At 42.9% G+C, this 24,140-nt stretch overlaps 1 protein-coding gene across 1 annotated transcript in view; it reads left to right on the top strand.

Annotated features, from left to right (window-relative positions):
* LOC146805263 (zona pellucida-like domain-containing protein 1) overlaps positions 1 to 24,140 on the top strand; it is a 516,659-nt gene that overhangs the window by 459,821 nt on the left and 32,698 nt on the right. Inside the window, exon 10 of the mRNA XM_085622433.1 lies at positions 8,552 to 8,575. Within this exon, the coding sequence (XP_085478559.1) occupies positions 8,552 to 8,575 (24 nt within the window). The remainder of the gene's footprint in view (positions 1 to 8,551; positions 8,576 to 24,140) is intronic.

Genomic DNA, 24,140 nt, shown 5'->3' with positions numbered 1-24,140 from the left:
AACTCCAGATATCTGAGGGATTCCAGCGATTGGAAGTTGCATCCGGATTTTTTCTCACGGATACAAGAATCATGAGGTCCATTCCAGATAGATTTATTTGCGAACAGACTAACCTTTCAAATTCCAACATACTTCAGTTGGAGACCAGATCTAAAAGCAACGGCTGTAGATGCCTTTCTTCAATCACGGGGCAAGAACAAAGGATGTTTCCCGGGGTGATGGAACTAGCCATAGATATCCCACGCCTTGTCCCAGTGTCCTTGGGCCTCCTACAAGGCCCAGACAGAGAGGAACACTCTTTGGTACAAGAGGGGAAACTGAACCTTCTTGTTTGGAAGATTTCAGGAGATCAAAATTCTTTCATCAAAAGCTAAAAGCCTTTTGGACGAATCTAGGGCCCCAGTGACAAGAAAAAGATATAAATGGGTGTGGAGTAAGTGTTGCAGTTGCTGCCTGGAAAGGGATGTGGATCTCATGGAAACCCCTGTTCAGTTCATAGTAAACATTTTAGTAAGTCTTTTTGATCCTGGACCTTCTCATAAAACTATCAACTGTTATAGATCGACTATCTCCTCTGGTCTTGCCTTAGTTAATAATTGAGCGAACAGGAGTAATGCTTTGATCAAAAGAGTTATGAAAGGTGTGAGACTTAAGAGACCACCTATGACTCGTTACGAATCCATGTGGGATGTCAACTTGATTTTGAAACTTTTTAGTTCTTGGCCAAACACCTATCTCTCCCTTAAACAAATTTCTATGAAACGTGCTACTCTACTTTGTTTGATATCCTTTGAAAGAGTATCCGACATCATAGCATTAGAAATAGCCAACAGATTCTATTCTTGTGAAGGTGTACACTTTGATGTCTGGAAAAGAACCAAGACAATGTCTGATTCCGCCTTCTACCCTTTCTTTCATGATTGTGAAAAATTATGTGTGGTAAGATGCATGAAAGAAAATGAAAGTAAGATTTCAGGGTTCAGAGCACATAGGGTTGACCAGCTTCTTTTATCTTATGTGAAACCTCATGAACCAGCTTCATCAACAAGTCTTGCCAGGTGGATATGTGTGGTTATGAGTGAAGCAGGTGTGGACCTTTCAAGGTTTGGTGCTCATTCTTCTATAGGAGCAATGTCTAGTAAGGTCTTTTGGTCAGGTGGTTCCTTACCAGAGATTCTCAAAACAGCCGACTGGTCAAACGCAACCACATTTGTTAAATTCTACCTAAAACCAATACAGCCTGTTAGTAAAGTAGCCTTGAGGGGCTTTGAACATGCATAATGGTAGCCACCATTCTTGTAAAGAAATGTCGATTCTCCAATTAATATGCAAAGAGAATCTTGATTTCATTAAAGACAACGGAGGCTAACATTATCCCACCTTCCTCTCCCTTGAGGAGTGGTATACGTTTATTTATTTGGTTTATCTTGGGTAAGCTGTATAGATTGTCTTAACAAAATGTTTAAAATGTCCTTTTACTTGTGACTCTCTCCCGCTTTCTTTTTTTCCTTCTGGAAAACACTGTGTAGAATGATACCCAAGTTCCCAAGTTGGATCATCATCTACCTTGTAGGATGATACTCAGGTTTCCAGGTTGGATCGTCGTCTTCTTTTGTTAGCAGCTAAAAGAGGAAGATGACAGCTTGCACCAGATACTTGTATTCTCTTATGAACGAACATTCCTATTGTTATGATGTGTTAAACGTTCTTTAAAGGGGCTGCAGTTGAAAGCGTCAATAAAAGCCTTTGCATAATGTTAGCCTCCGTTGTCTTTAATGAAATCAAGATTCTCTCTGCATATTAATTGGAGACTCGACATTCTCTTTGATGGTCGGCCCACATCCTCAAGAGCAGCTTAATTATTCTGCATGCCTCAGTTGGTATTTTAAAACTGTACAATGGCTCTCAGTTGTGGTCCATCTCGCCAGCACTGAAGATTTATAGAGCTAAATTCCAGACTGCTGTACACTATGGTGCCGATTTATGTGGAACACTAACCTTAATTTGCTAAAGACAAAGGAGCTTAAGTTTCTTAAGTCCTTGCTCAAATTGCCTCAGTCTGCCCCTACTATACTTATAACTCTAGAAACTGACCACAAAGGTATTGAACACAGTGGTGCAGTGGTGGCTCCTCGGGATCCGAAGAGATAGGGCAGGAGATAAAAAACATAAGCACAGGCATAAACATAAAAATATAACATTTTACTTACCTGACGCTATGTCCGCTCCGTCTTGCTCCTCTCCCGATCCTCAACAGGGGCCCACTGCGCAGAGTTCCAGTTGCCAATCCAAACGCTGCTGTCATGCTAGGAATGTTATTCCCAGCATGAGAGCAGTACTGGGATTGGCTTGAGCGGCCTGGTTTGCCACTCAGACAATGCCTGAGAGCCTCTGGCTTTTCTCCACCCGGCGGTACAACACAGCCAGGTGGAGAAATGCTAAGTGCGCATGACAGTTTGGTCCACCTAAGACGGACGGCCAAACCGTTATGCGCACTTAGTAGTGCCCATCACCCCTCCTCCCCACTGCTGTCATGCTTTGCATGGCCTTGCCCCACCCGATGACACTACTCGCTAGCAGCCTGCAGAAGGTAAGAAGAAAAATAAAATGATAATAAAACTGGTTAATGATCATTTTATTTTTCATATGTTTACATCTGCTGCCACCTAGTGGGGCGACGCTCCTCAGCCATAACAAAGGAGTTGCCCCTGATTGAACATCTGTGCCTTCTAAGACCTCTTCTTTATTGGATCAAATTATGGAACAACTGTGAATTAGACATATATAGAAGGGATGTTTTAGAAATTAAGAACTGAGACTCTGGTAATAAATTCAAGTGGCTTACTCACTTGAAAGACTGGTTCAGTAAATTAGGGTAGCAGTCCTTCTATACTTTCTCCAAGTGCATTAATTCCAACTCTAGGGCTATATGTAAAAAGCATACTTGGACTTCCTGGTGGCCCAATGGCATAAATCAACTAACCTGTGTTCCTCATCTTCCCAAATAAAGGATCTATAAACCACTCCCTAAATTTGAGGCTTACCATGATGAGATCTACCTGCCCCTTGTAAAAAGATTATATACTAAGGGGCCTATTTATGAGAGCTCTGAGTTACATTTGCACCACAAAAAGTTGTACATCCATGACTCAGGGCTCTGCATCCGATATATGAAGCCACGCAAAGCCACCCTGCGCTGGCTTTGAGTAGCTCATTAATCTTGAGTAAGGCAATGTCACCTTACTGTGCACCAGGGAGCGTTCCATGGGCGTTGGAGTGGGTTTTCTCCAACAACACTGATGGATTTTGATTCTGCTACAGATTTACAAAATCATGTACACCTGGGGAAGCATCAAATCCTTACACCTCTGAGGTGAGGCGTAATGAGGAGAAAAATACTTTAGAACTGAATTCTGCTACACACATAGGAAAACGTATCTTAGGATTGTTTTTGTGCAAGAAGGTGCCCCTTCCTGCACAAAAACAATATTGCATGCAACAGAGGCACCCTTGCACTATGGTGCAAGGGTGCCTACATTGGTGCTAAGCTGCCGAAATGGCACCATTGCAGGGAGAAAGGGCAGGAATGCACCAAATTGCATAGATACAGTGCAAACCTGCCTTTTCACTTTGGTGTACGGCAGCACATCAAGGTGTCTTGCTGCGCTGTCCTACTCCAAAATCTTGCAAATGAGGGACTAAATTTCCTTTTGCCATTTTACCTTTACAGGCTTTCACTAGCAAATGGTCTCCAGGTTCTCTCCTTAAGACTGAGTGTAACCTATGTGGGTAGAAATCCGATGATATTGACCATTTTCTGTTTTCTGTCCTCAATGCATTGGCCCTAGGCTTAATTGGATTCACCCTTTTGCTTTAACCAGGGCCTTGACAGATTCTTGCTTGCCCTTTTTACTACCGATTTCTCTCGGACCATAGTTTTTGGTAGATATTTACTTGTGGCCTGGTTTATACATTCTAGACTTATGCCATCTGGTACTCTGATTTCTTGCAAAAAATGCTTTAAAAAAATGTACTCTTGTGTTTTACCCATATTCACTTTACTGAATCATTTTTGTGTGTGCATTTTACTGTTTCTTGATGGTACATCATTATGCACTTTACCTTACTGTTAATTGCCCTCTCTATTAATGCGCTTTATACGTACAATCTGTTGTACTGAGCTACTGTGTTTGCTGCTCGATTATACAATTGCTGCTGATGGGTTTGGGTTCCACGTTCTAAACTTACTCTGGAACCCCTGGTCGATGGATTGTTGGTTCCTGCTTAAAAGTGTAGAGGGGGGAAATATTGTGCACCAGTCATATATCACGATTTCAATGGACTATGACTCCGAAGAATCACCCACTCCCAGTGCTAGGTTTAGTTAGTTTATTACAAAGCCAAGAAAAATTGGACATACAAACACCTCAAAATGAGGGTGTAGAAATACATTGGAACTAATACAAAGCAAACCTATGGGCAAAGTTGAGTCTATGAAGTATACAAAGAATGACCACTTCCAAAATCAAGACGCAGAATATAACTGTGCCTACATCGAGAGTCTTCTTCATTGGAGGTTCGTAAGTAAAAAGCATTAGTCTGTCCCTATACTACCACTAATGTGACATCCCTACTTAGCATTTCCCAGGCAAGTTTAGGGATATGTTGTCTGCGCGAGATGACTTCCTATAAAGTGCACTCACGTTGAATGGGTCAAGTAGTAGAAAGCTACAGAGCTCGTTCTAAGATGCTCCTTTCTCTCTGCAGATCTCCTGAGAAGACTTCCCGAACTCTGTCCCTAATCCCAACACCAAAATCATAGGACACACCCATCGCCACATCACGTGCTTGTCCCATCCAGGTAGACACCTCCTCGTAGGTAACTTTCCAGGCAGTTGCGATGCTCCCAGCGCTGGCTCGATTACCTTGATTCCCAGGCCTTCTCCAGTGAGAAAGAACACCACCCACATTATCAGCATCGCTTGTTCAAATGTATCCTCGCATCCCTAAACCTAGCTCATAAAACAAAGCGTTATTCTAACTAACAAACATGAATTTCTCCACCTGCAGCAGAAACGTGAGAATGAAAAGATTCTGCATACACATGAACATTACGAACAATGAGTCTGGAGAGCCAGGGAAAATACACATGAGGCCTACAAATTCAGCTAACATAAGAATCAATATGAAACTTTATTAATCAAATGTATACATGAACACGTTTAAATCAATGAATTACGTAGCAACAACTAATTTTTCATTAGTTACTTATGAGATCAAAACATTGAAGCTTCATCAAATAGATCACAATTACAATGTCAATCACTCCACGTAGTCAGAAATATCTCTATAACTTCACTTTACACGTTATTACATTACACACTCTAATAACCAAATGTTAAGACAACTAAGGAATATATGCAGGTGCGAACTACTCGTGATTATAATGCAGCCGTACAAATTAAAGAGGACCATCGTGCTCTATCACTGCTATGAATACGTGCCTTTTTTCACATTGTACTTTAATGGCCTTTTGGCCGAAATAAAGTTTTATTACTACTGCTAGTATCCATGTTTTGTGTTTCTTTATTGTGTTGGCTAGATTATGGGGGTTCGTAGGTAAATACATTTTTGTGAAACAACAGATTCTACTTGTTTGGAATGGTTTTATTTGAATGTATGATGTTACAACGCATACATTTACAATGCATGCCTTTACAACGCAATTTTTACATCGCAAAATCCTTTACAACGCATTCTTTTACATCGCATGCCATTACATCGCATTTTCAGAAACTACCTTTACAATGCATTCCATTACATCACATTATACCTTTACAACGCATACCATTAAAATGCATACCATTACATCGCATTTAAGGTAAGTATTGGATAGTATAGGGGTAATAATTACTATTCTAACTCCAGTGAGTGCAACAGTAGGGTAAGTGTTGGATAGTGTAGGCGTAAAAATTACTATTCTAACTCCAGTGAGTGCAACAATAGGGTAAGTGTTGGATAGTGTAGGGGTAAACATTACTATTCTAACTCCAGTGAGTGCAACAGTAGGGTAAGTGTTGGATAGTGTAAGGGTACTATGCGTTGTAATGGTATGCATTGTAATGACTTGCAATGTAATGTCTGCGTTGTAGTGACATGCGTTGTAATTACATGCGTTGTAGTGACATGCGATGTAATGGCTGTGTTGTAATGACATGCGATGTGAAGGATGTTGCGATGTAATGACTGCTATGTAAAGGTAGTGCGATGTAATGACTGCGTTGTAAAGGTTGTTTCCCGTTTTATTTTATTGTGGAACACTCAAATGGTGAATGCTTCCCATTAGTCTTTTCAATTTCTGTTGAATGTATCATATTAGCAGTCATCAGAATGTACTATGTAACCAGTTTTGTTTCAGAGGTGTCTGTTTTAGTTGGTGCAAGGTTGTATCAAGTTAGCACATCGTGTCAGTGGTATTTGAATCTGCCTGCGGTTGAAGCTGTTGGCGGTATTTTCATGTTGTGAAAAAATACATTTATTCAATTACCACTACTACCACTACCACTGTGCATATTACTACTGACAAATAAACCAACCCCCTTGATATCACTGACCGGCAACTCAATTGATTTCATGATATGGCCTTTACCTCTGATCACATTCAAATACAGCTGACACAAATTTGTTTTTGAGACACATGTCTTAGTATTTTCAACATAAGGGCCATAAAGCTACAAACGTTTGTCCCCATCAACCATATTGTCTTGGTTGTCGGATTCGTTCGCACTAAACAATTTTTGGCACCTTTACATCAAGAGACATCCAATGCCTGCACTTCGTTATTTGGATTGGCCTGTCCTGTCCATACACAGGACATTGACAAATACTCCTTTACAGTGCGATGTAAAGAGCAGGACATGGATGAGAACGTTCATTTCAAATATGTCTCATGTTATATTGTGATCATCCAACATAAGGTTCGGATTGGGAAGGCTGGCACTCGAGTATTGGGCAATGGGCTGGTGCCTAAGGGTGATATTTTAGCTGATTTTTATCACTGCCTCTGCTATCCCACTGCGGCTATGTTGTTATGTTCTGTGGATTTGTAGAGTGCACAATCACCCGGGAGGGAGTCCTGGCGTTGAGCAGATGTGAGTCTATGCTATGGTGGGCAGGGAAGGGAGTGAGTTTGAGAATCAGCCTCGCCGTGGGTCAGGTGTTACTCTGGCTGTTGGCGCAGAGACGTTTTAAGGCATGGGCAAAGTGGGCTCTGGCCCAGGGCTCCAGCCTTTCAGCCCCCCCCACACTTGAAAGAGTCAGCTCTGTTTTGCAGAGATTGACGTAATGACCTTGAATGATTCTTAAATAGATTTTTTAAATACCACTTTCCTTTAATTTTATTTTTAATGTGGGTGATATTTGAGAGTCTTTTACAGACATTTTGCAGGGAAATGGTGTGTTTATGTTTCAAGTAACATCTACAGAAAAAGTTTCTTTTAGATCAAAACAGAACCACACATATGAGAAATGGGAGGTGTTAGTAATGTTAGTGAGCTGCTGCTGTGTTACAGTATTGAAAACACGTCCATGACTATTGGATGTAAAAACATTTAGCATTTTGAGAGTGTGTCTGTGCACTGTCAGTAACCTGGCTAAAGAAGGCATGAGAGAGCTAAAATTGGCTCATAAATTCAAAGCTGATCTGAAGGGGCCCCCAAAGTACATTTATCCCAGGTCCCTGAAAATCTTCAAGATGTCCCTGCTGTTGGGCCATTCCTACCTCAGTACCCCGTGGGGCAGGCAAAAGCAGTGTCTTTTCCCAGACCCCAACCCGCCAGTGCAATCACATTCAGGTCATGTTCAGAGGCAGAGGGTGCGGGTACTCAGGGGCTTCGCTGTGGTGGCCAGGTGAGCTTGTAGCCATTAGGCCACTTTACCTCAGCCCTCCTGGAGCAGCAGCAATGTGCTTGTCTTGACCCCTCCCCTGCCAAGCCGTCACCCTGAAATTATGGTGCTCTGGGGAGGGTGCTGAGTAAGAGAAGTGGCCTGGCTTGGGGCCAGGTGCAGGTAACTCGTTCCCAATGTCTTCGGGTCTTGGTGGAGGGGGTGCTTGTTCGCATAAGCCTTGATGTGAGGCCACCTTGCCCAGTGAAAACAATTGAGAGGATGTGAAGTTAGCGCCAAAGCTTCCGAATTTGCAACAAGAGAAACCAGGCTTCAGTCTGAGTGTCGATTTAACAAAATTTGCTCCTGGGCAAATCACCTAATCTCCCCGCTCCTTCTAGTTGTCACCAATGTTACTGGTTCTATAAGCTTTCAAATTCTGAAGTTACCAAACATTTCTGTAAAAATTAAACAAATGAAACTAACCAAATGATGTTTCATGAAACAGCATGATTCAGGAATGTGGGCAACGTTTATTTGGGACTGCCCAGGCCTTAGTATGATTGCAATATAACCCTATCCTAAAACAATATGTTATATTGAGATTATCTTAAAATATTTCGTTTTAATTAATTTTCATGTGATGTATTCTTTTTTATCTTTCCAGCTATTCCAGCAAGTAAAGAAACAGGTCAGTAACACATTGATTTGATAAGTTTCACAAATATATGGTGCGTGCTGTGTTTTCTCCAGAGTGTAAAACATGGAAAATAATGCCAGTAGGACTTATTAATTAAACAGTGTAAAAGTCGGAGGGGATGCAACATGAAAGTAGTCCACGTTAAAGTTGAATGCAAAAGGAGACTTCTACGCCATCTAAAGACGACTGGTCCGATTCATAAAGCTCTTTGCACGCATAGGTGAAACCTGGTGGCTGAAATATACGTTTATAATCCCATCCTTGATGAGAAGTCTTTACGTACCTGTAAAATCTCTTTATATAAATAAACACTGGAAAAAAATATTAGTGATTAACAGGTTTTGAATGTAAATTGTATTTTATCACACAGAAATACATCAGAACTGTAGATTTTTTGATGACAGCACATCTCCTCACAGGGCAAGTTTGTAGGCAATCCAAGAAGGGCCCACATACAAAAGTTAGTGAACACTCATAAACTTGCAAGTTCGTAAGTAGTCACAATTTCTGCACACGATTTCCATCTTGAGGTTTACTCCAGTCAAAGGCAGGGATAAACCCCTGTTTGGGAGTGTTTTCAACATTGGCAAAATCATATGAAACTTTACACAGTGTAAGTGCACTTTAGCATTCTAGTTCCACATGGCAATACATACCTGTGAGCTTCTGTATAGTTAGGAAAATTGATATGTATGTTAATCCTTCGGAGAACTTACAGCTGTATTTCCCAAGTGTAATCTTGGAATTTTGTGAATTCTATGAAAGGTAGACATGTACTCAAAGTGTAGACGAGAGCCTATGTGATTACATTTCCAACTTTAAACCTACGAAGTTTGTGAGCCAGTTTCTGAGTCAGGCACTTGTGGCAATTACCCCATTAAATATAAATAGTTATCTAGTGTGGAAAATCCCAGCCAACATACATTCTGATATATAGAGAGCAGCCAATAAAACAACAAACATCCCCATCAATCATTTTGTATTTAATAGAGTAACACTGCTGGCATGATCCTTACTGCAAGATGCAATGTCAACTCCCTCAAAGGTCTCCAAAGGCTTGCAGACAATTATCAAACGTAATATAACTGTATTTATTTATGTATTTAATTTTGCGTATTTTTTTAATAGTGAAACTGGATAAGAGTGGCACATTTATTGGCGTATTGGAGAAACATATAGCTGTGTTGACACAGAGGAGAGGAGCGTGAACACCGTTATTGTTATTATAAAATATGGTACTTTAATGTTGTACAATATGGTACTTTGTAAACTATAAACACAGTATATCAACAATCAGGGGCGGCTGTTGACATTTGAAAGTGGTGAGGCGTAAAATGATTGCCATACTTAATGGCTCTGGTGATAGAATTTTACCCCTAAAGGCAGTTTATGGTGAAGGAACTAGTCATATTACCTCCGAGGTGGCCCAGGTGGACGAGAGTGAAATAGTTCCTCCTGGTATAACTGGTAACGTGATTGTCACTGTTCCTGTCACTGTTCCTGTAAATAGTGAGGCTGGTGACTTTCAACTACGTTCATCGAATCCGGTGAATTTTGTGCCACAAGAGAGGGGGCGGGGGGGGGGGGGTAATCCCAACAACAAATAAAATTATGACTTTGTCATGGAATATTGCTGGCCTGCGAACTAAAAGGGGCGATACAAACTGGAAGGCTTTTCTTACTACCCACCATATAATTGCCCTTCAAGAGACTTGGGAGGCTAAAGATCTTTATTATTTGGATGGGTATCAGTCCTTTAATAAAAATTCTGTGCCGTCCTCTATGGGGAGATCTCGGGGGGGGTCTTTCGTTATTATTTAGCCTCAAGTTACTGTATAGTATAGAACTATTAGCGACTAGTTCTCCAAATATATTGGCGGTTAAACTTGAAGGCGCCAATTTCCCATCATTATTAGTGGTGAATTTCTATAACTCATTTACTAGGTCTGATGAATTGGAGCACCTAAAAGCACTGTTTACATTCTGGGACGAGTTTGATGCAAGTAATGTTACACCTTATTCTCTTTTAGTTTTTGGCGATTTTAATATTCATGTATGTCATCTCAATTGTTTTGAAAATATTAATTATGATTACTGCCCTCAGGAGGTAACTCACTTTGAACATTCCAAGGGTGGGATGTACCTAGAGAGTATTGCATCTGCCCTTCATTTATTTGCTCCTGTACAAGATTCCTTATCTCCTGTCCCTACGTTCACTGGACAGGGCCATTATAGCACGATTGATTATATTTTTGTTTCTTGTCTTTTGAAGGACCTTATAGGTTCTTTTTGTGTCACCCAAAATGCCTTCAGTGATCACAATCCTCTCACTACGGAAATTAATATTAAGGCAGTGACGAGGGTAAACCCTCTGCCTACGATAGCTAATTTAAACATAGTTTCTATAAATCAGGGTAGACGTTTGAGATGGGATGTCATCACTCCGGCTGATTTCCTTAAGAATTTGTACAATAGTAATATCATGGATTTAAGTATTTGTTTGTCAACAGTCACAACCAGTGAAAATCCTTGGTGCTTTCGAGAGAATAACAAAACAGGTAGTGGGCAATTTAACCCTCCACGGGAGACCAAGGCCTAACAAATTTAAAAACTGGTTTGATCATGCGTGCTCTAGTGTGCATTCTGCACTCTTGTCGGCATTAAAAGAAAGTGGGAAAGATGCAAGTAAGATTGAGGAGGCAAGAAGGTCTTACAAAAAAGTAATAAAGGCAAGGAAAATTCAGTTAAAGAATATGGCATGGGATGAATTGTCAGAAGCAAGTGTTCTAAAAAAAATAGCACCCAATTCTGGAAAGTGATTAATAGTCCACTTTTTAACGAGCTGGAGAACACAAATAGAGACTGTCTTATCCCTCCAGATAAATGGGTGGCTCATTTTAGTGGTCTCTATTCTGAAATTCCTCAACTTAATCCAGTAAATTATGGGGATATTAATCAGGCTTCGAAAATTCATTTTAAGGAAGACGAAGTCCAGGAGGCCATTGAGTCAATGGCAAAAGGTAAAGCACCAGGTCCGGATGGTGTTCCCGCGGACCTTTACAGGGCAGATTCAAGGTATTGGGCGAAGCTTTTAACTTCTGTTTTTAATGCAGTATCCAAGGCGGGTCCTCCTAGCTCATGGGGTAAAGCTGTCATTGTACCATTATTTAAAAAAGGCTCAAGAGAAGATCCGGCATGTTATCGGCCTATTTCTCTCTTGGATTCTGCCATGAAAATAATGGGTAAAGTAGTTCTCGCTAGATTAACCAATTGGTTGGAGGATAAATCCATAATTTCTGGTTTACAATATGGTTTTAGACAAGGAAAGGGCACTGTTGGTCAATGCCTCAACTTACATCTTATCATTGGGAAGTACACGGTCGCTAAGCAGGGGGACTTACATTTAGCATTCATGGATTTGTCCACTGCTTTCGACCTTGTAAATCGTTAAAAACTATGGGCTTCCCTAGTGGTATTGGGGCTTGACCCGGTGTTGATATCCTTCCTGGCGCTTATTCATGAGGATACCACCGCAGTCGTCCGCTACAGTGATGACGGGAGTCTGTCAGAAGCTTGGCAGGTGAAGCGAGGGGTAAGACAGGGGTGCATCCTTGCTCCCCTGCTTTTCTCGCTTTACATTAATAATCTGGGTGAGGTTTTAACTTCGACCAGTAAGGATATCCCCAGAGCCGGCTTAAAATTGATCCCCGTATTATTGTATGCGGACGACACGGTTCTGTTGGCAAGAACCGCGAGAGGTCTACAAGCCCTTTTAAACGGATTCAATGATTTTATGGTCTCTTTAGACTTATTAATAAATTTTAAAAAAATCACATTCCATGTCAATTGGTTGTGGGGGGGGGCAAAAAAGGCTAAATTCTACTGCAAAGGGCAGGAGCTCACAAAAGTGCAGACCTTCCCATATTTGGGGATTGTCTTCGATGACAGGAGAACCTGGGTTATGCAATGCGCCCAGAAAAAGGATATTTTAGCTAGGGCAACAGGAGCACTGTTGGGCTTTGCAAAACGTTTGGGCTGTAAACCCCTGCCCGCTCTTATGAAGATATATAGTGCCAAGTGTGTTCCTATGGCCCTATATGGTAGTGAGGTATGGGGTTATAAGGCCTCGACAGAGATCCAATCAGTAGAAAATGCCTTTTTCCGGAAATTGCTGTCACTCCCCACATCTGCTCCTATTTTTAATATTCATGAAGACTTGGGGGCAGGTTACCATATTGATCAAATTTCTGTGGCTCCTTTATTAGGATGGTTGAGAGTTTGGGCACAGCATCCTCCAAACCTAAATCAACTCATTATCCAAGACTGTTTGTCCCTTGATAAAGCCATGTGTATCCCATGGTTCCGATATATTAAAACTAATTTGGAGTCACTCGGCTGCCTCGAATTATTTGATAAACCAAGTGCGTTGAGTAAAATAGAAATAAAAGCCTTCAAGACTCAGTTCTTGAGTAGAGCATTGTCGCTGAGGGAAGGACGGGAACTGGGAAAGCCGGCAGTCAGGAGATTTGTCACGCTAAGTACAGGTAGAGAGATTCAGCCATACCTGACCTATATAAGCAAACCATTTCATCTATTCTTGTTAATAAGGTTCAAGCATGGCATGCTTCCCTGGCTGTTAGCTTACCCTAAGGGTTTTTTCAAAGAGGGAACCCTGGGACCCTGTCCTTGTGATAACACCTCAGAACAAAATACGCTGCACTTGGTTTTCTTTTGTAAATTTTATATTTTGCAGCGTAAGAAATGTATCTTTCCTATTTTTAAGAACCATAATTTTGAGCAAGTGAGGCCCGCATTGGTTTATCTGCAAATGCTAGGGTCACCGCTGGTATGTTTCGGGGTAGCCAGCTACATCACAGGGGCCATCAGGTGTAGAAATAGGGTGTAGTTCTCTTGGTAACCTCCCATATTTTTTGTTTTTTGATAGATGGAGAACGTGGATTAATGAATTAGTTTTTATTTTATGGGATATGTAAAAATTGTAGAATCATTTGGATGACATACTTTTTATTGTGATTATGTGCCAAATTATATTGTTTTATTTACTATTTATGAAATATTGTTAATTGTGTTTTTTTGGTGTTGTATTAATGGACCTTTCAGATTATTGTAACAGTAACTATTTGCAACATGAAATTCGTCGTATGCTTTGATGGTTTTAAAATTTTTAACCGAATAAAGCTATTCTTGACTGACTGATTGCCATACTGCACCGTAGCGAGCGAGCGTAGCGAGCGAGCCTGATCAACCTAATGGGAGTCCTGGGGGGGTTATCCCCCCCGAGAAAATTTTGAAAAAAGAGTGGACAAATGGTGTATATTCAAGCAAATTTGAGAAAGCAGGAAGGTTAATAAAGCAATTGTGAAAGTGCAGTTATTACATTAATAAAGAGATGTCATATAACATAGGTAGCTGCTTATTCAGTATAACCACAGAGCTTCATAACAGACTTCGAGATCCAATAAATTTCCGAGTACCTTACAGTGTTTTTTATTTAACAAGCAACCAAACGGGTCAGAAACTAGCAGCATTCAACATATTGTTCACTTTTTGTAGATAAAATCAGCACGTCTGTCTTTAAGGGCAGCAAACTTTTCAATAACTTGAACGTTAAACTCTGGGATTCTTTTAACTAGGTCACTCTCTATAGAGAGCATTGATAAAGTATTCAGTCTTTCCTGCTTCATTGTGTTCCTCAGGAATGTCTTAATTCTTTTTAAGGTGGAGAAACATTGTTCCGACTCTGCTCCGACTCTGCTGTTGTCATAGGAGTGGTAATGACAACATTTAGTAAAGCCACTGTCTCTGTAAGTGACTTTTCCATATTGAGTTTCTTAATTAAAGCCAGCAAAGAAATGGGACCAGTGGCCTTCCGGTATACACTCATTCCGTACAGTACAGTGAACCCAGTTTTCAGGTCCTCTTTGTTGAGTGTAGGATAAGCTTCCACAGCCTCGTTCAGAGCTTGCTAAGGGAAGGATTGATCATACTTTGCTAATTGTTCACTTTGCAATAATGCGGCACTCACCAAATGTTGTGTGAAAGAAAAACGTTCTTTTGCATGCACAATTATAATGTCACATATATCCTTTGTAATTTGGACCAGACTGCTGATGTTTTTCCTGCAGTTTGAAAAAGTAGAATCCTCTGGCAGTGTGCTGTCTAAATAGTCAACCCCATCTCTCCCTTTGCTCATGTTGGTGACATACATACTGGTATCCCTTTGCACAGAGACAGTATCTATGGCTCGTGCTTGTAACTGGTTGTATAATATGTCCACAAAAAACATTATGTCATGAAATAAAAACAGAAAGAACTGAAACTCACTGTCTTGTAGTGTTCTAGCAAAGCCACGGGCTTCATTCTGACTCTTGTAATCAAAGTCTTCATTGGCTTCTATAGCGTCAAAACATTTCTGAAGGTCCTCCCTTTGTTTATATATTAGATTGACTGTACGTATGTTAAAGTTCCAACAAGTTGAGGGTCCCCTTGGAAGCCTTTTGTCCACAATCTCCTGAAGTGCTTCCATTCTTTTGGGGGAACGTGAGAAGAATGCTGCCATGCCTCCTACATCCTGAAAGAAAATTCATGTCTCGGAGATCTTTGATACTGCCTGCTGCATAATAAGATTAAGTTGGTGGGCTTAACAATGCACATAATGAGCATTAGGGTACACATCTCCAATTCTTTTCTGTACTCCACCAAGGCTTCCACGCATTCCGGACGCACCATCATAGCTTTGTGCGATAAGTTTTTTTTTTTTTAGGCAGCTCTGGAAAAATGAGGTTCAGTTCACACAGTATAGCTGAAGTAATGGTTTCTGCACTAGAGTCTCTAAAATGTGTGTAACCATAGAACCTCTCTACAACTTTACTGTCGTTGTCAAGGTACCGAAAGTCTAATACGGACTGTGTCTTTGTGGCCACATCAGTGGTGTCATCAGCCTGAATAGCCACAAAGTCTGTGTTTTGCACCTCTTGGACAATATGGCTTCTCAATATTTCTAGCATACACTCAAGGAGTTCACTTTTTATTGTTTTAGAGGTGCCCTTAAAGACTGGAGCACTTGCTAAATGTGCTTCCATGTCATGGTCTATGCTTGCTATTAAATCCGCAAGGCCTCTGAATATTCCAGGATTTGAGGAACTTTCCGATTCATTATGGCTTTGCAATGCCAGTTCAAAAGCACCACAGAAACGAATAAAATTATTTTGATAGTATAGGTCTATTCCTATCAACTGCTTCATTGTGTTACTGTACTGTTTTCCGGTATGCGTCATTTATGTGGTGTTCAATCAGTGTGTCTCCCAACATTCCCAGTCTCGTCAGGTTTTCCATATGGATTCTTGAGTGTGCATGCTTCTTGATTTTGTCAGACAAATGCTTCAAGTCTGTCACTCCTTGTTTTGTCCAAGGCATGTCACCACCAAACAGCATACAGGGGAAGCAGAACAGATAATGTTTTGATGCGCACCCTGTAAGCCAATCAACTTTTGTGTACCAGGTGTTTGAGAATGTACGTTTGTAAGTCTTTCCTCTGTCCTGGGTAATTTGTTGTAGTTTCAGGTCAGGCCGATCAGGTCCTAATTGCTTTATATTTAGTTTCACTTCACGTGTGCGTCCAAAGAATGACCTTGCAAGTAGCTGTTCTACTGTATTCATGTTGATGCTGGCCTTACCAATATTAAAGAAACCTGTCAATAATCAAAGTGCATCGTATAAGGTTTGGTGCAATTATATCAAATTTTAGTATAAATACATATATCTTGTGCATTATCGCAATAGATCTCCAACAGCTCCCCTTTGCACAACACGACTGCTAAAAATACAGCCGTACTGCCTGCTGCCTCTGTGTGCCATACTGGTTGCTGAAGGCACTGAAACAGAAACTGCTTGAGGGCCTTTAGCAAGGCAAGGGATAGATAGTGCCTTTAACAACCATTATTGTCCAAAGCACAGGGCTAAGGCTATTAGTAAATTCCATCCACTGAGGGTACAATGTTCAAAATGTGCACCCACCCCAACCACCACGTAGAGTGACCACATACATAGCCCTAACTCCAATGTAAAAAAAAATATAGCATCAGTTTCCTTACCTTTAACACTGCTGTCTGCTGGGTTGTAGCCGGGGTGTAAGAGCAGCAAAGGAGGTTGGGTCCTCTTGTTCTTCGCCCAAAAATGGCCCAATAATTAGGTGATGCTTGTCAGGCTTTACCAGGTGCTGAAAATAAAAATATAACAAATCATTTTTGAAACATTAGGATTATCAAACAAAGAATGGGGGTAAAAACATAGCACTTTAATTTTTACCTTGCAGTTTGCATGCAGCTCTTAGATGACAGTTAATAGCTCAATGTTCTATGTTAGGATTTTAACTTACAAACTGCAAGTAACAAAAGGATCTCTCTGACAAAAGCAGTGACTTACTGGCCTATTTACATCATGTGCATTTTGTGATCAATGCTAGAGCAGCGTCTGTATTGGCTCAGAGTCAGAGGGAGGCACGCGACGCGTTCACGCAGCAGACCGCGCCACACACACGACACAACCATGGGCGTCCGCAGGGGGGGCAAGGAGGGGCGCTTGCCCCCCCCCTGGAGTGCTCCTCCTTGCCCCCCTTGCGGCCATCTATGCTTTTACGGACGCCTTTTGTCCGTAATTACGGGCCCTGCAGGGAGCAGAGCTGTTCCCTGCCAGAGGCCTCAACTCCCTGATCGGGCGCCTCGCACTCCTCCTCGCAGCCCCTCCCGCCCATTGTCATGCTGTCTGTGGCTGATTATCACAAACAGAATGACAATGGCCAGTTTGAGCTGCGCGCCACAAGCACGAGTGGTTAGGTCTGGACACAAAGACCTCCTTTTAACCAGTGCTTAATTTGCAAAAGCAGATGTGCCGGTGCAGAAAATGTTTCCAAGGAGGCCATAGCCCACTTCTATCTCTGGTGTGCCCCACCTTCAACACTAGCACTGCCTCAGTCTATCTTCTAACCTTGCTCTGATGTTTGTCCCATAGGTCTTTTCTCTAAGAGTCTATCCTCTCACCTCTCTAATCATTTTCTATCGTCTTTGTCACACCTGGTGTGTTACCTACTTCCCTGTATTTCTGATTTGCCCTCTATTCCTTATGCATTCTACCCATGCCCGTTTTCATCTTCCTTTTTATCCATATTCTGCTTTCTCTCCCCTCGATCTTGGCTCTTTACTTTCACTCTTCTAGCAGTGATTAGCTGTATCTCCGTTTTATCCTTTCTCTGCTCTTTTTTTCTCTGTCATGTCCTGTCCTCTACATCCTTTCAATCTATCTTCTCCCTTCTATCACTGTCTGCTGCGCACCATGTCTGCCTTCTCTTTCTCTCTGTATCTGATTTGCTCTCCTCCTTTTCTTCTACTCTGCTGTGTTTTATCCCTCTCTTCTCCTTGTTTCTTTCCCCTCTTTGCTCTTGCTCTCTCTCATCTTTACTAGTGCTCTCAGCCCTGTCTCTAGCCTGTACATGTCCCTGCTATTTTGTCATTCCTAAAGAAGGGCAAGGTGACATGTATTTTAATTCTTTATCTAAACCGACACGAGTGCAAAAAAAAGAAATGCACACCAAAATAAAATGCTTTTTTGCACATATTAATCAGTGCATTACGGAACAGGCGGCTGCTCCAGCACAGCAGGTTAGGTCACTGCTAGTGCCTCCTGCAATTAGTAGGTCCAGGGGTGACAACGGCATCGGCATCCAATGCTGAGCTTGCTGTGACCCTGACTGCTACAGCACAAGCATTGTCCCCGACCGTAATGCTGCCAATGCCGGTGTGTATGGCTGTGGCGCCTGCTGGACTCACGCGCTGAACAATTAGCATGCTGGGGGGCAGCGCACAAACAGGTGACTCCATGGCGCACAAAAGTTGTGCTCGGCCACAGCCGTATTGAGCACATTGCGGATAGCAGCAATGTAGGGCTGCCATCTATACCACTCTGGTCACGAAGCAATTTGAAAATGCACACTTAATTTAGTTTATTCTTCCTCGCGACCTCACTCCCAAGTTCCAAATGAGCTCTCGGAGCTTCCTTGCCTGAAATCCGTCATGAGCTAGCCCCCACCTACAATTAGCCAATGGGAGGCTCAGGCAATGGCAGGGTGCAACAGACTCGGGGAATCGAACGCAAGCCATTTTTTGACGATGACTTCTTGAATTCGTGACAGGTGTGATGACATCATCACTAACGTGGTGATACACAATCATGCCTGCCTGAACCGGTGTATGCCTGCCTGTGAACACATACCAGCCAGTCACCATGGCAAGGTATGTTATACTTTATATTTTGGAATGGAATAATTAATATTGAGACGACCACCTGCAGGTTCAGAAATCATAGCCCCGGCCCTGTGAAATAAGTTCCGGTGCTGAGCACCGGAAAGCACCGGCTCAAATTAAGCACTGCTTTTAACACAGTGTAGCTTGAGAGCAAGAGGTCTTCTGAATGAAGTTCTGGGGGGGTCGATGCATTATTCTCCCAAGTCAAAAATTTAGGTTGCGCCATAGCCCAGATTTCAGATCCCACCAAAACGTACACAGACTCGTGTCAATAACACATCTATCTGCCAGTATGCACCCTATCATGTCTGGCAGGACATGCTGACCCTGTGTTTCACTGCCTCCTATCCCCCTGCACCCCACTCCCTCATATCCCCCTGTACCCCACTCCACGCGCTCAGGGCCGGCTCTAGGGCGGTGCGACCGGTGCCACCGTGCTGACTTTGTGTAGGGGGCGCTAATATGATTTTAAAAGCACCTGCTTCTTTCCTGGACTCCTAGAAATTTTCAGCCACCAATAAAAATGTCTAAATGACTGCAGTGATTAATGCACTTCTTAGAGAGGGAGAAATCGAAGTTTTGTGTAATGGAAGTTTCTACTCATCCTAAGGTAGCGCAGAGGGTTACTATGCTTGCTGCAAAGAACCTGCAGCTCACAAAGTGCGTATAATGTAATGTAAATAGGTCAGTGGGTCACACTTTTGTCAGAGAGACCATATTGTTGATAACTCTTTATGAGTTAAAATCCTAATGTGGAACAGTGAGCAAGTAACTGTTATGAAAGATGCATGCAAACTGTAGGGTATGGGCTAGAGCGTTATGATTTCCCCCCAGCTTTTCATTATCCTAATGTGGCAAAATGGGTTAATTTGGGTAGAAATCAATTCTTATTAATAAAGGGAACCCCCCATCCATGGTGCTAGGTTTTAAATTCTAGGTTTCTGATTCTCCTGGCCAAGCCCTCTTAAACTATCCTGCCTACCTGTACGGATGACCTGTGACTCCTACACCTTCTTGTCCTCTCTCTTATGTAACATTTCCTATGCACTGTTTACACACTTATGATTGTTTGTCTCTATGTAATCTGTGTAATGTAAAGTGTTCTGACACCTTACACGAATTAAATGCACCTGAGACTGAATGGTTACGGAGGCTTGAGGGGCGCTGTGAAAGGATGGTTATGAAGAACCTGTAGTGGAGGTGGTCATTGGGGGTGCCAAAAAGCATTGTCGCACTGGGCGCCACGAGCGCTTAACCCGGCCCTGCCCGCGCTTACTGCCTTATATCCCTCTGTACCCCACACCTCGCGCTAACTGCCACAACATATCCCTCTGTACCCCACACCTTGCGCTAACTGCCACAACATATCCCTCTGTACCCCGCACCTTGTGCGCACTGCCACAACATATCCCTCTGTACCCCGCACCTTGTGCACACTGCCACAACATATCCCTCTGTACCCCGCACATCACGCTCACTGCCACATATGCCTCTGTATCCCACTCCTCACACTCACTGCCTGATCACTCATTTTACCCTGCCATTCATCTTCTACGTGTTCTCTCCCCTTCCACTCGTTCTACCTCTGTTCACCCCCTTACTTCTTTTAGTGCCTTACATCTTTCTCAATATCTCTACTTCTTTTCCTCTTCAGTAACATCTGTGGCACATCTCTGCACTTCCATTATATCAACGCACCCCTCTACCTCACCTGTCTACCTCAGTCTTTATTATTCCCTCTTCCTCAGCTGTCTCTACATATCTATGACACACCTCTCCCTCTCTCTACCTGGCCCCCTCACGTTCTACGACTGCGTTATTCTCCCCTCTCCAGCTTTGATTTACCTGTCGCTGCTCCTGAATCTTTTTCTTCTACACCTCACTTCTTTGTCTACCCTTCACCCCTCGCTACCCTTCTGTTTGCCTTACTACGGTCTTTACCCGACCCACCTTTCAGTGCCTCTTCCCATTTCGCCTCACTCCCTCACAGCGCTCTCCTAGCATGCATCTGTTTCTCCCCTCACCACCATGCCTGTCTCTACCCCTCCTTATCTTTCTAACCAGCCTAACTTTCTACCTTCCTGTTATTCCTGGTAGCGAACCTTTCATTTCACCCCTCCGGTTGTATTACCTATGCATTCAAATTGAGTAGGTCATTGCTGTGCTCCCAACCAGACATCGAGACCCAGTCCCCTAGCCTCTCAACATGCCCAGATACAACAACAAGCATTGGCATAGCCAATTGGTCTCGCCTTTGGGACCTGCTGCAGAACTAAATACTTATACTGCCGGCATCATACTTACCCAGCGCCAAGACGCCTCGGCAAAAGTGAGCTATATAAGTTCTTCAGTCAGTGAGTCAGTCATAAGGTCCCAAAGGCGAGACCTATTGGCTATGCCAATGCTTGTTTTTCTCAGGTTGGCCTGAACATTACCCGATCCTGATTGTCTGCCAGTTTAGCCCCGCCCCCATTGATTAACATTAGCCACGCCCCTTCATTTGCCAGGTTCGCCCCCCCCCTGGAAAAATTTCTGCGGACGCCCATGGACACAACACATCTTGTGCTCTGGTGCCTGCTACTACTGCTCGTCGTGGGTGGCTCGTGCTTGGGTAAGGAAGATCCTGATCATCGACTGGATAGACGTCATGTAAATTAGTCAAAGTCAGTGATTACGCTGATGACCATAATCAGACCCCCCAGGATATTGCGGCATAGATTTGCAAATTTAGCGGCACAAAAATGGAAATTTAGCGGCACAAAAGTGCAAATTTAGCGGCATTATTGCGGCACCTTATTTTATTCGTAATCATTCCTTTTCAGCCTTAAATCAATGTAAACTGATTTAACAGGGTATTCCACTGGTAAATCTGGAAAAGCATAACTGAAGGTATTATATTTATGTAGTATAACTGAGAACTATAGTCAGTGGCAGGCAGGCGCGCAACACCCATTGAACTCAAAGGGCTTCAGCCCCCCCTTCCCCCCCCCCCCCCCGTCGTGTGTGGCAGCCCGGGATGAGACCGCTTCCCGGGCAGCCACAAAGCCGCGCCCGGGCACTTCACAGGTCTTTAAAAAGACCTTTTGCATGTTAATGAGGCATCGCTGTTGTTTCACCCCTTCTAAGAGCCCCTGCAGCTCCACTCTGCCTAGATTCAGCCCCCCCACCCCCGAAATCAGCGCCACTGTCTGTGCCTACTGTTTAATGATTCAGCCCCCCCCCCCGAAATTTTTGCTTAGCCCCCCCCCGAAAATTGGCTCTAGTTGCGCCTCTGGTGGCAGGTGTATCATCCTAGGTTGAAGGGGAAACAAGTATATTCTTAAAATGTTTTAAAGATATTGTATTTTGATCCAGGACAAAAAGGATGAAGACGTTTTTGCTTCTCTCGCCTACCTCTGAGCCGACTGTGGTTTCACAATCCATGAAAGTAAACTCAGTGACCATGATGAGCTAGGAAGTTTGTTTTACATGTTAAAACATAACTTATTTTAAGAACGGAGGAGAGACACTGCGCCAACTCTTACTACAGCAGATAAAACGTCCAAGTACATATTTTAGTGCTCCCACGTTGTCTTTAAAAGTGAGAGCTTTCTGATTTAGTGCCCGAAGCCACTTAACCCTACGAAAACTTCATTCATTCCGGGGGACCAAGTGTCTTGTATTCCTCTGAGACCACCTGTAAAAAAGCACTCCCCCAAAAGCAGGTGAGATGATGGGTTTGACGCCTCACTGCGGACGGACGCTGAACTTTTACAGTCTACCCTGACACGTCATTCTAAAGACCCCTCCCTACGAATGAGGAATGGAAGCTCCGAGAAGCGCCTGGCCTTTATCCCGTGATTAATGACCCTGGCGCTTCCACAGAGCACCTGGGAGGCTGGAGAAGGCCTGTTCAATGGCAGACGAGACCCATCTGGCCCGGACGCTCGTACCTTCTGCATCCATGTCAAAGCCAGCCGTGCGTAAGTCTTTCCCGATGTTTCCGGTATTTCATTAATGAAGCCTGGCCACTCTAATATGGACATACAGGCCCACCTGCAGAGCATCAGGGTTGGATACCAACGCTGAAAGTCTAGTGGAGAGTCGAAGCTGGTATTGGACGGCAGCACGTAGTGACGTGCGCGCGCGCAGTCAATAAACGGGCATTGGTTTGTTTTGAAAACACGTTTTGGCAAATATCGCGGCGATAATTGTAAATATCGCGGCTATCGCGCTAGTTGGCCGATTTCGCGATTTTTTCGCGAAATTCTGGAGGGTCTGCATAATATACTATTTTCCTTTTACCCGCGCCACCAAGCTGATTGTTGTAAGTACATTTTAGATTACTTACAGCAATCAGCTTGGTGGCGCGGGTGAAAGGAAAATAGTATATTAATGGTCATCAGCGTGTGACGTGATCGCTACTGCAAGTTCAAATGACTTATTTGCAGGCAAATTTTTATTTCCCAGTTCTCTACTGTCCAGCCTCTCCACGAGAAAAATATTGCTCTTTACTTTACCTGATTGAGATGTACTGCATGTTGTAAGGCTTTATTAAGATGCTAACTCTTACTCCGTCGTCATTCCTGAAGACAGAGTGACACGGCGTCGGTGATACAAACAGTAGCCAAAAAAAGTCGGTGAAGGTAAAAGAGAATGGGTTCGAGAACTCCAATGAATGACATTTTTTTTAAAATCCGAATTCTAATTCTCCGTTTCTCTTGTACGAGTGTTTTTCTGTTCACAGCCCGCTCTCGGCTCTCCTCGTTTGTCACACTCCACTAAGATGACATCTTCCACAGACATCGAGGTTAGGAAGCAGTGTTGCTTGGCGGCAGTAATTGAAATATACAACCTTATAATGTCAGTCTCCACGGACCACGGCCATCAAATACAGTCAGCTTGAGGCGCACGACTATAGAGAGAAGAAATTAGTGATTTAGGAATCGCTGCCCCGGCACCGTGCACGTTAAAAGATCTTTTAATTCACCCTGGGCACAGGAGACGTACTCTAAAAACTGAACGCGTGCAGCAGGGTGCCTCAGTGCAGGAATTCACGGGCGTTAAGGTATAAGGCCAGACCAGTTGGATGTCCGGGAGGTCAAAGGGCAGAGCACAAGATTGAAGCTTAATAATTACTTTAAGCTGCTTAAAGTAATTATGATGAACTGTTTTGACACTGACCTTATAAGACAACTGCTGGGATTTCAAACACTGCCACTGTATTATAGACGTCATCAAGAGAATGCCGCAGGAAA

Source organism: Triturus cristatus, chromosome 8, assembly GCF_964204655.1.
Source record: "Triturus cristatus chromosome 8, aTriCri1.1, whole genome shotgun sequence".
In the NCBI taxonomy this organism is placed as follows: Eukaryota; Metazoa; Chordata; class Amphibia; order Caudata; family Salamandridae; genus Triturus; species Triturus cristatus.
The sequence above is the reverse complement of the archived record's forward strand: the minus strand, read 5'-3'. Positions and strand labels throughout refer to the sequence as shown.